This window comes from Manacus candei, unplaced genomic scaffold (assembly GCF_025592945.1).
Source record: "Manacus candei isolate 608988 ecotype Guabito, Panama unplaced genomic scaffold, ASM2559294v1 h1tg000095l, whole genome shotgun sequence".
NCBI classification, from domain to species: domain Eukaryota; kingdom Metazoa; phylum Chordata; class Aves; order Passeriformes; family Pipridae; genus Manacus; species Manacus candei.
The window spans coordinates 2,285,126-2,299,913 of NW_026138143.1; the positions used below are offsets into that span (position 1 = coordinate 2,285,126).

The following is a 14,788-nucleotide window of genomic DNA, read 5'->3' on the forward strand; positions in this document are numbered from 1 at the left end:
GTTACTTTCTCTGCCTATGTCAGAAACCTGGCAGACACGGTTAGAGAACTTCCCCAGAGATCCCACCTGTACTGCGCCTGTTTCATGGAAACATTCCCCCTACATGCCAGAGACATTGCACATGATTAGAAATTTCTACACGAGTAAATGGGCTGTCTCTGAGGACCGAGATGTTAAACAGATCTCTCCATACAATTACTCAACACAGGAAAGAACAGGAGCAGGAGGGACAAGCAGAAATTAGGAGTCAGCTGTGCCTACAAGGAAAAAGGTGGTGCTAGTGTTCAACTATTAGGATAGTACATCTCAACCCATGAGATGTGACATCTTAGTCAGAAGCAAATACAGGACTCCTGTACTAAAAGGAAGCACAAAATAATTCTTATGTGGACTGAGGATGACTGCACTAGCATGCATACCTTAAAATTTGAAGCTGTTCTTGAGCATGAACATACCTTTGGAATTATGCATGGAGTATTACATGCCCTGAGAAACTTAGTGAGTAGTATTTGAAGTTGATTCTTAATACTGAATGCACAGTTTCAACATTTGATGTACGCAGTTTCATAAGTATAAAAAATACTACCTCTTCACAGGCATGCTGTGGAGATCAATTCAATTTATAAGCATTTATCAAGCACATATTAAAATAAGACAATTATACAACAGAAAAATTAATAGTGTTTTACTTAGTACAAGGTCTGTACAGGACACATTAAGTAAGACCTAACCCTGGATGTGGAGGAAAAAAAAGCAGTTCCATGAGAAGCAAGAATACAGACACCTGACTTCTTTTAGGCTTATCTCAAATTGATTATTGTTGGTTTCTACTCAGCTGGAAGGTCATACAGTCATCTTTCAACTCATGCACAATGTTCACGCTCACATGGTAATCTTTCAAGGCACTCATCTATTTCTTTTCTCTATTGGCACTCATTTTTCATAAATAATTAAAATAACCTAAATTTGAGACCCTGGCTTGTTCATCCAGTTTCAACAGGTGAGTTCTGAAGTTATACTAATTTTATGAACATGATAGCATTAGTCTTGTTTTCAGTTTTTAATACAGCTTTCTAATTACCTATTTACATTTTAATTTGTTCCTAGTTTTACACCTTAACAGGGAAAATGGCACTAATTATTTTGTATTCCAGAAATTACTGAGAACAACTAGGAACACAATTCCTTTGTATGATCTGTAATTTGTGTTGCCAAAACAGAATGAATTTTTTGGAGGAGGTGTGGTGTAATAGTCACAGTAAAACAGAATTTTCATTACTGGTGTCACTTCTCATTTGTGCATTCTTTTCTGAAACAATTTAAATAGATACTGTATTAAGAACAATTAGAATTCACATAACCTGCCATTGCAAACTACACAATTACAATTTTTACAAGAAAACACATCTTTATCTTTTACTTCTAAAAGTTCACTAGGACAAGACAGGATGTCAGTGACTTGATTTTAATGGATTGTTTTTCTATATATTTTAAATTTATTTGTTGGAAAAAAATATTTGCGCCATAGGTGAAAATACTTACATTACAAAAATAACTTGCATTCCCTGCTTCTCTCTCTGAGAGTATACACAATAATCTAAAGAAATGAAACAGGTTTTTTACAGACACTTCTCCCACACATGGACACATCACCCTATAAAGAGGAATCACACCTGCTACTTTGCAAAGCAGCAATGCAGGAATGTTTTGGAATGGCTGTCTTTGTTACTCTTCAACACAGTTCACAGTCCATAAGGACTCAAAGTGGCAGGGTCAGCTGATTTCAGTCCATCTTCCCGCTCCCTCCTTCCTCTTTTTCCTTCTAGATTCACCCACATGAAAACATAAACAAATTGCTTCCCCTTCTTACTGCTTCAAAAAAAATCAGTACTCGGTGTCAGCAACTAACCAAGGGGTGGGTTGTCTTCCTTATTCTCATCACTGTCTGGTATGACCACGATTGCCAGTAAGATGTCTGGGACCAGAACACAGGGTAGAGATGTCAAAAGCAGGTTGCACACTCTAGAGTGCCCTTATCTCCAGATCTCTTTATTTGTGCTCCACTGTTACTCTCTCCCTATTTGAGCCATTTATAAGGCAACCTCCAGACTATGAGGCTTTTGAGAGAAGACCATTTGACACAGTATCATGTTTATACCAGCATAATGAATCCTACAATCTAATTGAAACATCTAGAAATTAAGTGCAAAATACAGTAGTATGAACTTGGGTGACACATAAAAAACAAAGACTAACGAACAGTATTATGTACACATATTTTCTGAAGGTGTATGTATAGGTGCATATTCATATATCTATTTATAATTTATCATGTTTATCTTCATTCAGATTCCTCATTAAGGTGGATTTTTCAATACCCTTGCAATGGAAGGCATCTGCCACAGGAATGGAAAACCCCGTGATGGCACAGTATTTATAATGGCCAACAGGAACAGATCACCAATCATGTGCAAGAGAACCCTAACCTGGACTGCCGTTAACAACAACAAAATCCAACAACTCTCAGAGAACCCGGAAAGCTGGAAGTCCTCCTACTTCCCCAAACTCCAGATTAGGTTAAAATAGCTGTAGTTCGTGACTACAGGATTGCAACCAGCAATTCCAGGGGCAAGGATCTCTTGGGATGGAAGCTAATTGACATTCACTGTGGGAGAAAGCAAGCAAATAGGCATTCTGTAGCAAATCCTGTGATTCAGACTGATACCCAAGGCTAATCTCAAAGGCTGCTCAGAAAGACAGAAAGACTGATTTCAGCTGGGATTTTGAAGAAAAATCCTCGAATTTCTCAACAATCTGGAAACCAAAAAAGGAAACCAAGTGCCACAGAATGTCAGGGATGCTTTGCTGACCAATATCACTTCAAAGTAGATTTATGACACACAAAGGACCAGTATGGTAAAAAAAAATCTAGTGTATTTCATATGACAAATACAGCACTTTGGAAATCACTTAATGAGGGTTAAACAAATAATAGAGGAAAGACCCCTGAACTTATAAGTTATAAAACCCCCATGAGCATTGATTACTACAAAGCCTTTATTTAGTAAAGACAGAACCCTCTTCTTGAGTCTGGAGACAATCGATACAGAGAGCATGAGTCTATCTTGTTTCAAGTCTATTCATTAACAATTCGTATTTACACTTCCATAATTATTGAAGCTCTTTTAGCACAAATGTTTCTTACCTACAGTATGTAGTTTTAATGAGGTTAACTTCAACTGGCTAAGATTTCACCTATCTATTTTTCAGTATCACATCTGTTTTATGTAGAGCCTTTCCAATTAAATTGTTTCCTACTGAAGCCTCTAAATGCTTCAAAATGTCTTCTACTAGGAAACAGAACTAAAAGAAAAGCAAAGAAGTTGGAATAGTTTCCTTCAGTTCCTGCAGTTACGTAAAACATGGATGGTGTTACTATAGTTTTCACAGCCTTCTTTTGCCAAGACTGTTCACCTGGTTCACCAAAGTTTTCCAGTTACTTGATTTCTACCTAAAAGGAGATATTTTTAATGTCTTTTTGGCAATCATCAAGCTTTAAAGGGATTTTTTTTCCTAAGTTTAAGAATTAAGACCATTCTAAAACAAAGTCCTTTCAAATAATGCCAGCATTAAACCTCAAACTGGCACAGCTGCAGTTTTCATTGCAGATCAGATCCTTTGAACAGTTTAAGAGAAGGTGGCAACATCACAATTGTTATGTTGGGGAATAAAAAAAAGCTTTTTGCATGCACACTTTTTTAAAAATAAAACTAATAAAAATATATGTCCTTTGCATTTCACTTCATATAGTTCACATTTGGAATCAACAACATTCTTACTCCAAAATTATCTTTTTAAACGGCAGTTACAATAATTCTGAAATTTAAATGAACAGCATCCCCTTTGCTGGTTTGTTTCTGGATGATTCATCCTACAGCAACACAGGTTGTTTCAAAAAGCATAACAATGTTATTAGTGTGAAACAGGAAGTAATGTATAATAATGCCAGTCCACCAATACGCTAGAGGTTTAAAAAAGCCAATGAACCATAGATTAAAATACATCATGCAGTGTCTTCCTACTGAAACCAACTGCAAAAAGTATAAAGTTCATCTTGTTTAAAATTACAACACTAAGAATAACATCCCAGTCCTAGAGAAGTTGTCATAAAACACACAACAGAAAGTTAATACAAACTTCTGTCATGGTTGGGTTTCATCAGCAAGCATTTCTTCCAAATGCCACATGGCTCTGTTGAACTATCAACATTCCTATATTTAATCAATTTTAAAAACTGATGACTTAAAATTACATTTTGCAAAAAGAGAGGAGGCCAGACTTCCTCTTGAGGCACAGACTGAGGTTTCCTATTAACATCTAGATTATATAAAGCTTCCGAATAGTATGAAAGCAAGCAATTCCCTAGAAGACTTGGAACAGGGATCTCACATTTGCAAGAGAACTTGCCAAAGACCTATGAGAGATCTCAAACAGCACAGGGATAGGAATAGAGCTCATTTGGCTGACATACTGAAGTCCTTTCCTACTGTAAATTATGGTGTCCCCCTTACAATCGAAAAGCTGCTTGCCATACTGCCAAGAAAAAGCCCAGGAGTATCCATTTCTGCAAGGGCAGAACACACAGAGTGTGTATTTCCAGAGGCTCTGCCACTTGAATGAAGAGTTGAAAGCCAGTGTGTCAGAAGTAAGTAGATCTGCTGTGTGCTTCCTGGCAAAGGACTAACTTGGGGAAGCGTATTGATCATGGAATAAGAAATATGCCAAACAAAGCACTGTCCATTAAATGGAAGACTTATTACTTCATTCATCACTAGCAAGAAGGCCAGTGTCTGAACACCTCCAAGCAGTAAAGTCAGAGGAGAAACAGCCTGCTGGATTCCTTACTCCCACCACAGCTGCCTGCTCTGATACTTCTCTGGCAAGCTGTGTTCCACAGGCTTGATCACACCTGTCAGTTCTACAAGCTCTCCTATCCCCACTGTCAGGAAAATGTCTTGCAGCATCATTCCCAGCACAAGAAGAGAGAGTTCCAGCCCAAGCAGGACATTGCTAGTGCTCAGGTACATACCTGTTTTACCTGCCTTCCTAAGCAATGACTTTGCACTTCCCACGTCACCAAAGTGCATTTCCTACATTAAACGAGAAGTGCCCAACGCAATGAAAAAATCTTATTTTGCATATTGGATGGGTCCTTCCACTTCAAAAGAGTATCTGGGCGGTGGTGGAATTATCCATTTCTTCAGTAAGAAACATCTCCATGGAGTATATAATGAAAAGCCAAGCACACATCCATCTGAGGTGTAGTTTAGGAGGTGTCAGCAGGCAAGAAAACAAACAGCATGGCTAAGGAGTTTAATTTGCTCAGCCTCAAGACAAGATAGCCTCCACTCCCTTTAGGAGACAGGAAAAAGCTGTTACTTTATTGTCACCTACAGCTGATAGGAAAAGACATTTTTGTAAATCAACATCCTAGGAAAAGAATCTTTGGAATGTAAAAGGCAGTTTGAATGAATGGAACTTGCAATAATCTCAGCTTATGCTCAGCACAATTTCTACCTCTGCTAAATCCTGCCTGGTTGCAGAAGTCTGAAGAAAAGTGAAGGACTTGATTCAACTTCTTGTCACTGACACAACTTGGGAGATTTTTGTGAAAAGGGAAGAAAAATCAACACAGTTCACGGAGCTGCTGCTACTTCTTTCTCCGAAGGTGAACCGTAACTTCTGAATATGGACTCATGGATACATGAAAGAGTCAGAGAAAACTGGCAAGCAGGACCAACAGGTGGCAGAAGCACGAGGTGAGCACTGAAAGCTTGAAATACCCAACCAGTGCTCATGAGGGAAAGGCGAGAAATGACACACCCACTCACTATAGACTTGGAATGCAGTGGTGAGCAGAAGGATTTGGGACTGGAGGATACGGCAGAGCCTTAAGAAATCAGCAAGTACAGACAACTTCCTGAACTATACGTTTACAGAGATGGCAATTTTGAGGATGAAGAAAAATCTCAGGTGTCCTTTAGGCACCTGAAAAGTAGATCCTACAGAAAGTGGTTATGAAAGAGCATCAAGGTTTGTTTGTAGTCAAATATCCCTAAAGTCCTAAGATAAGTAGAACAGGATGCCCTAACCGGACTCTTCAAAGACCATGATTCTCTGTGCAATAAAGCTTTTTAAACTCAGCATTTTGCCCTGTAATCACAGTGTGTTTCTAGACATTTTCCCTATTCATGTGCATTTCCCTAATAGTCATTTCTGACCACTGTCAGATGGGACAGTGGACTGTACAGACCTCTTGCCTGACCTACTGTCAATGTTCATATGAATACTGTTATGGGAAATTCCTCGCTTATGGGAGAGACTATGACATTATTGACTTGTTTAAGAAATACATTTGGCATCTACACTAATGTGCTTGATTAGGCTAGAAGATGCAGGATATGTAAACGCTATATTAATATTTAAACCTAAATTTTCAAAAATCTGACTACAGACATACTACATAATAAAAATAAAAAGAGATGCATATGTAAACACTCCCCAGTATTTTCCAGAGTTGAAAGGAAATGGTATAAAGCAAGGAATGACCAACGTAGTCTGGTTTTGGCATGCTTAAATTTTGTCCTTATTTATTTTTTAATTTATTTTTTTCAAGTTTGGCAATATAGGAAAATGAGAAAAACCAATGTAATAATTTTGGGGGTTTTTAAAAATCTTCTTTACTACTGAATTTTTAGATAAACTGAAATATCAGTTGAGTGGTTATTCTGTTCCTATTTCCCCTCACCTGCTCTTGTATCTCCATGTTTTTACTGCTGAGCATGTAAATCTAAAGTCTCTACATGCAAAAAAAAAAAAAAAAAAGATTACATTACAACCCATTTATTTTTAATAAAATAAGCGCATACTGAAATAAACAGGAATCCTGAGCATTCAGCTCTGGTACTATGTTAGTCTTGCATGCAAAACCCACCATGCTTCAGGTTAAAGGAGATTATATTATTTATTTATATTTACTTACTCTTATTACTATTATGTGTAATAATAATAAATATTAAGAATCAGTTTAAAGAGAATTTCCTTTACAAAGTCTTTTGGGTGGTGTTTCTTGATTCATACTGCTATCAATTCTCAGTTATATTATGACAGTGTTGATCCAACCCTATGGAAATCTTTCCAATTTATTAGGAATTCTGAAGATCGCAACTGAGAAACAATAAATTGCCAAAATATTAGCTATATCTTAGTAATGTGAAATTACTTAAGAAAGCTTGTTTGCCATGTGGATCTTCTTTCAAATTTCATCTTTCCTTTGCAGATCACATCTGGGAATGTTACATGAACAAGAACACGAAAAAATTAATCTAACAAAACCCCCTTACTGAAGTAACCACTCATTCATAGAAAAGACACACCTAAAGTATGGTGTATTTCCACTGAATTATGTATTTTTTTCAGAAGGTGTAAAAGAACCATCAAAAAAGCTGTCACTTCTTTAGCAGTAAACAGTTGCTTTTGTTAGATTACCCCCGCCCTAAAAAACTGCGGATTTCCCTGTTCTAACATCATAATTAGTAAGCATTCTTCATTATACTCCTTTGAAATTATACCATGCAAAAAAATCCTGACAAGGGTTTTGGCCTTCATTTTTTATCTTTCACAACCAATTTCACAATACTCTGACAGTTAAAGGAATAATAATAAAAGTCACTCAGATGTAATATACATCCCTGCTGAGGTCCGTGGGTGATGGCTAGTCCTTTCCAGCCACGTGAAACAGTGCAGACCTGCAGTAAAAATTTCATCTACACAGACCAACTACAGATTTTCACAGTTTATTTATACATATATTAAGCGTAGCATAGATCCCAGCAGAAACACCTCTCTCTCTCTATATATATATATATTCATTTCACCAACACAAATGCTATCTCCAGATGTTAATTTTATTTATGAGAGGCCTTTATAAGCTCAATGTACACTCACAAAAACAGACAGACATGCACACACCTTTACATTTGAATAATTACATAAAACAGGGTCCCTTACTGTTCTGTGTCTGCAAAAATACTGCAGTCATGAATTAAACATTACCTTCCAAAGTTCTCTGTTTTGTGCCTGCTCTGGCAAGGTTTGTGGGAACAGTGATTAGAATCTGAATTGCTTTACATTACCTCCAACCTTAGGCCCACCAGCTGATCCTGGCTTTCTTGCACTGTTTGGAGGATTTCCTGGTTTTTTAGGTGCTGGAACCTTGAAGGCTGAAGCAGCTGATGATGGCCTATTTCCATCCACTGACTCTTCATCATCAAAGCTTTTGTCTAGAAAAGGATACATTAAATAAAAATACAGCTATTAGAATGGGTGTATTTTCATTTCCTAATCAACTATTTTGCTTCACATTTCACAGAAATTGACAAAATGCATAAATAAAAGCAAGTATTTATCACTTTGTCCTGTCTCTGACCTAGGAATAAAATGACAGTGAGAAATAAACAGCATTTTCTACATTTTAAGTTCTTATAAAAGATTATTTTTCCTTCATAATTAACCACAGTAAAACTGAGCACAAAAATGAATCCTACACATCCATTCCCACAAAAGGAAAATATATTCACACAGACTGAATATTTTTGAGCATTTTTTAATATTTTCCCCAAAGGAAAGCCCTTCATATAATTTCCATCATTCCAGTTTACCAAAAACAAATGCTTCTCCTTTTTCTTCTTTTACTCATGCATGCATTTTCTGCTACACATCCTCCCACAATGTGTCTAACTAGCACTCCCTGTCTCTTTCCTTCCACCCAGATTTTTTCAACTTACAATCACAGATCCTCTTGCAGATCAGTCGCCTCATTCCTCTGATAGCTCTTCAATCCCCTCACCCAAGGACGGACCCAGCACCTCACATGGCCACATGCAGTAAATTCTTAATACTAATCAAAGATTCCATCAAAAACTGCTCGCAAACACCCTAGATCCACCACTGAGATTTGTGCCGGCATCTTTCTCTCCCTTCCCTGCACTAGGTGCTGACAACCAATGAGCTGCAAGGTGACATCATCTTCTGGGAGCCAACGCCAGAGGAAAAGGTGAAAATTCTCCATGCAAATAAATTAATTCCCACACACAGTATTTGCCACTATTCCAATCCTTCGTTAAAAAAAATTAGACAGGCAGACAATATTCTGGGGTTTGCACTCCTCTCTCCTATAATTTCAGGTTTGTGTAATTTTAATCAAGAGAGAAATTCATCTCTAGTGACTAAACAGTCTCAATACAAAATATTTTGCCTTAAAAAAAGACCCAACATATTCCAACAGTAGAAGGCAAGTGATTTTCTCAACCCACTAAGGGAAGAAGGATTTATCTATAAGCTTGAGCACAGAAAATGCATCAGTCTATGGTTCCTACAATAAATAAAATGGGCGAGGCTGAGACACAGCTGCATTACAGTAATGAAAGACCAATTTAGCATATTACCTGCTCTAAAACCTGCCATTTCTAAAAGAAAACTAAAATTAATGGCAAAGCTTTATCATCTCTGGAATGGTCACTGTTTACCCTTTGCTTATTCGGAACTTGTTCCCAGTGAAATGTCAACTATATTTAACAATATAGCCTCCCAGAGGAACTCAGCCTGCATTAAAAGGGTACAGCAAGGTTTTGTCCAGCAGCATTTGCAGCACCATCGAATGCTGGAACACCCTTCATTTAAGGTGTCCAAGATCACTGCTGCTATAATTAGTACATTTTATTAGCATTTGCCAAAAGCTGTGTTAGCACTAACGAATCTCCATGATTAAAGGAACAAGCCACCACAAGAAACATATGGATGTATATGAACAATTTTCATTAACGTTATTTCCTTTTCTCCTAAAAACACTCATTTTTAAGAGAATCATGCTAAGAATAATTGTGTTTGGATCTGTAAACTCTCCCGAATCGGGAAAAGGCATCAGCCTTCCCCCTCAGTGTCCTGTGAGTTGCCATGGAAACAGCACTCCCGCTCAGCATACGGGTGAGCCAGAATACATTTTGATTCCTGATGCTTTTACTCTCAGTATCTTAAATAGAACCAGACATCAAGATTTTTGAGCAAGGAAAACCACTGATCCAAATGCCACATTAAGTGCACTGAGCTAAACACCATAATAAAAGGATAAACAGCAATGGTTAATATCTAGGATACCTGCAGCATTACAGGTAATTTTAAAATAGCATTAAGAAATATCTTGCAGATTTTTAAACAGAGTGAACAGATCAACACTGACACATGAGTATGGAATCATGAAAACTGACTAAAAATGAAAACACACTTTTCAAATAAAAATGGTTTTGTTGCTGCATTTCAAATCTGATGAAGAAACAGGCAAGACTTTCATATTACTACCCAACAGCTCTACAATGCAGCGCTGATAAACAAATATTGCACCACAGGCCTTTGAAACAATAAAGTTATTTGCAACACAATCTCAAAAATAGAAAGTAAGCATTTGCTCACTTATGCAAAACCTCCTAATGAAGAAAAATCTAAACAAACCCAAACGACAGTGTACTTTGGGACTTTCCATTTTTACCAAACTGTTCATTATGAAGGCATACTAAAGATGGGGAATTGTAGAAGTTACTGCTCAACCCCAAAATGTGCAAACAGAGTTTCAGAAAAAATGCAAAGGCAAGTATTTCCAGGTATTGACCTGTTGCGTACATTAGAGGACGATATATTAAATAATGTTCTTGGGAATACTGTCAAATTACTTTGCCTAGTTAAAGAATGTATTTTTTTCATACATTTAAAACATTATTAACACTGAATTAAAAACCTACACTATGAAACAGTTTCATAATTTTTCAGTCCACATGAAACCCAGCTTTTAAAATAAATTCCCACTTTTATTTTTGAGATACACCGAACTATCTTAACCACTGATACATGGGCATTCTTAACTGGACTTTTCATGGTTTATGTTAAAATAAATTAAAAACTGTGGTACAGTTACTTTTAAGTGTTCCAAAATAATAGCACAGAACCATAAGCATATAAAATTAATGGCTGAAAATTATCTGTTTTAATTCTATTAAGGCTAAAGTGATAATGTAGCTGAGTTTCTTTTGGTTTGGGTTGGTTTGTTTTTAAATAAACATAAGCAGGAAAATTCTGTACCATCTCTTAAAGAAACCAGAGGTTTCCCTCACCCTTTTAGGTCTTTACCCTTTTTTTACCTTAGGATTTAACATCAAAATCCCGAGTGAACTTCAGGGACACTCCGTTTCTAGAAATACGCTCAACGGTGTTTGTGAAAATCTGAAACCTGAGGTTTGTGTTTATAGCACTTCATGACACCAAAGCATTTTATTTGCTTCCTGTACGATGTGCTTCCCATGCGCTCTCACTCATCTGCAATGATACACTCGGTTTGTAGCTCTCATAAAAGCATTTCCATGTACTTCAGCATGGAGAGCCCCAGCTTGAGTTTTAACTGCTGCTCCACAGGGTATAATCAAGGTGCAATTCCAGCTGAGCCAAACGTGTTTACTATGTGCCTTTGGCTGGCCAAAAGGACCAGGGATGGAGCTCCTGACTGTCAACATGCAGAACACAATGATGGTTGTACCGTCAGTATCAAACTGTGATGGCACTGCTGGTTTTACGCTGTCTACAAACAAAATAGATTTCTACAACAGAAGTCACAGAAGCCTAAATGTAATTGCTATTTCGAAACAAAGCTATCTGAAGGATGCAAACTTTTTCCATTCTAGAATGGCTAGATAAATTTTCATTCCAGGTAATTTTAAAGGTCTAACACTTTCAGAGTATCAGATTTTACATATGCAAATACATCTGACAGCTGAGAAAGCACTAACCAAACAGCATTTTACAACAAAGCTGCAAGGTACTAAAAATAAAAAGCTGTATGAATTGCTAGTAACACACGGAACATCTCAAAGGAAAAACACAATAAATGAAAGACACTGAGCCTCAGTTAAATCTCACAACACTGTTCTTGTACTCAGTTGACTTTAAATCATATTGAGTATGAAGAGTTTTGGAGGTAAGCGCACCATAACGAGAAGAACTTGGAATCTAGTACTGCCAAAAGCTGCTGAAGCAGCCTGATGAGCAACAGATGCTCTCACTCTGGTGCAAGTTCTCTTTCAGATGAACAACTTCAGGAAAAAAAAAATTCAAGAAAAGATTGTTCATTATCTTCAGAAAGCTACAAACACAAGACTCAATGTCTGAGCATCAGAAGTCTTCTCTTCTAATGGAAGGCAGAGATCTGTACCACAGAGGAGCATTCGGTAGGTATAACGCAGCAAGTGAACTGGTATCAATGAACTGCTGTGCATTCCTACAAAACATTTCAAGAGTTGTCAAAGGAACTTTTCCAGCAAAAGACCCACCACACCAACCTGCAGGGCACAACAGAAGCTAGAGTGTACCACACTTTCAAAACTTGGGGTTTATTCAAAGTTATTCTAAGATTAAATCCAGGAAGACTAAAACTCTGAACTACGGCAAAGGTTTAAATACTGAAATTCTTACGAAACAAACAACACAATTTGAACTAAAAATAAACAGAATACATGTGCTATCTTCGTGCCTTGTAGCATTACTCTTGGGGGCCAGATCACAACTATGTAGTGTATGTTTTCCAAAGTATTTGGAGAGATCAAAGGACAAACACTTAAAATAAAACTTGATACTCAAAGAACACTCTAGTACTACCAATATTTAAAACTTCAAAACAATCTATTTACTGTGATTTGGTTATAGAGCAGTAAGGGTAATTACAGATGTATCCAGTGAGGAGATTCTAGAGAGAAATCTAGAGCTTGTCATATCCAGAGAAAAATGCAACTCAAGCCTCTACCTTAGCTGGTTTTAAGATTCATAGAATTAACCTGACTCTTAACAGCTAACATTTTGTAAGTCATAGTAACAGAAGAAAGAAACACAGTATCACCACAGTACCACTTTCCAAATACAAGATCTATATTCTACCTGTGCTACTCAGCAGCAGCAAATCAGAAGTTAACTGACCTTAAAGCAGATACCCAAGTAACACCGTAGAGGGGAAAAAACTGGATCCCCTGCAGTTACACTGAACTAAAGCTGGCCATAAAGGCAAATCTTGATACTGTTATCAGAAGCAATATCTTACGCATCTAACACACCTGGAGTTGTAAATACCAACTTGTAGCATTTCATTGTAGATTGATAATTAGTCAAACCAGAGAAGACAGCATATTTAATATTTATATATTTAATAAAACTAGTTTTTAACTGCCTTTTCTTAAAAACATGCCCTTTCTGTATCCCTTTTGGTTCCAAGTACTGCTAATAGATAAGAAGTGGTTTTGAACTAGTGCTAACAGTTCCTCTTTCACACCACAAACTGTTTATGATGACAACTGCAAAATCCTGCCCAAGCAAAACAACGGTGAGTACATAAACTCCTTAGATTTTCCAAGTCATCCCCCACTCTGTGCCTACCAAGACACTGACTGCCAGTCCCCCTTCAGTGACTTACAAACATAGACTGCATCAATTACTTGGAACATCTGGGACTGGATCATTAGCTCAATTCCAGATGAACTGGTACGGCCTACAACAATTTCTGTCAAGCATGAAAATGAAGCCGCAAGCACTACACATGCATCAAGTTAGTTGATCCTCCTAATCCATACTTCAAGCCAATGTCCCACGTCATTTAGTGAGCATTTTATCCCTTACACATCAGGCATTCCATACAGTCCAAATCTGTTTGTCCTAACACAAAGGATAGGATTCATTTGCCTAAGCACAGTCATCTAAAACCAGTTTAGACAGTCCTGGGTATCCTGTCTGGTGGCCAGCTGACATTCCAGAAGGCCACAGATCTCTTGCCAGTCTCGTGTCACGCCTCTTTGCTCCACATGGCTACTGTGAATACTGCAAGGCACCTCAAGACACCTATGGTTGGACAGATGGATCACACCAAAGATGCTTTAGATCTACCATAAAGTCATGATTCCTGGGCATTCTCCCTGTGCCACAGCAGGTAGAGGGATACTGAACCATTAGGAGACAAATTGTCATTCACAAACAAAAACCTGCTTCCCTCAACGACAGAGCATGAGCCTTTAGGAGTCAACACTTTAGGCACAGAAGTAACACAAGGCCACTTCCCGATGTATTTAACTTCACCTCATGTTACCTCCTCCGTTTCTCTTTGCATTCCTGAAGGAGGCAACTGTACCAATGATTCATTGCTGGCAAGTGGTTCTCTTGTTCTGTGCAATATATTTGGATGCTCATCAGCAAAATCTCAAACTCTTACCACAAGAGACTCCTTTTTTGACAGTAACCTCACAGGGGTTAGGGGAGATAAAAAATACCAGAGAACAGTTGCTAAATAACAAAACTTTGTTCAAAAATCCCCCAATGTACTAAAGCCAAACGTATTCCTTCACATGTTATTTTTTCAGGCAGTTCCAGGGAACAAAAAGAATAAAAAAGGCTCCCTTAGTAAGGAGAGCAAGAGTCAGTAACAGGAATAAGGTAAATATTTATCAGTTAAAATTTGCTGTTGATCCAATCTTAAATTCTGATAAAGTTGCCCAAACTTTTCAACAAGCAAAGCAGAACACAGCTTTGCTACATTCCATCAATCTGCTACAGCACACTGAGAGAGGCTCATACCAGATGTGCTTTTGGGTTTTTTGGTTCTAGTTTGTGTGTTTGGTCTTTTTTTTTAAAACACGATTCTCAGTTAACA

At 37.5% G+C, this 14,788-nt stretch overlaps 1 protein-coding gene across 50 annotated transcripts in view; it reads right to left on the minus strand.

Annotated features, from left to right (window-relative positions):
- CLASP2 (cytoplasmic linker associated protein 2) overlaps positions 1–14,788 on the minus strand; it is a 145,094-nt gene that overhangs the window by 81,587 nt on the left and 48,719 nt on the right. For 42 of the 50 annotated variants that reach the window (XM_051768488.1, XM_051768489.1, XM_051768468.1 and 39 more), the window contains one exon: positions 8,196–8,342. In XM_051768488.1, coding sequence (XP_051624448.1) covers positions 8,196–8,342 — 147 coding nt within the window. Of the gene's footprint in view, positions 1–8,195; positions 8,343–8,846; positions 9,099–14,788 lie in introns of those variants that run through there. The other 8 variants (XM_051768479.1, XM_051768482.1, XM_051768485.1 and 5 more) reach the window with 6 other exon arrangements.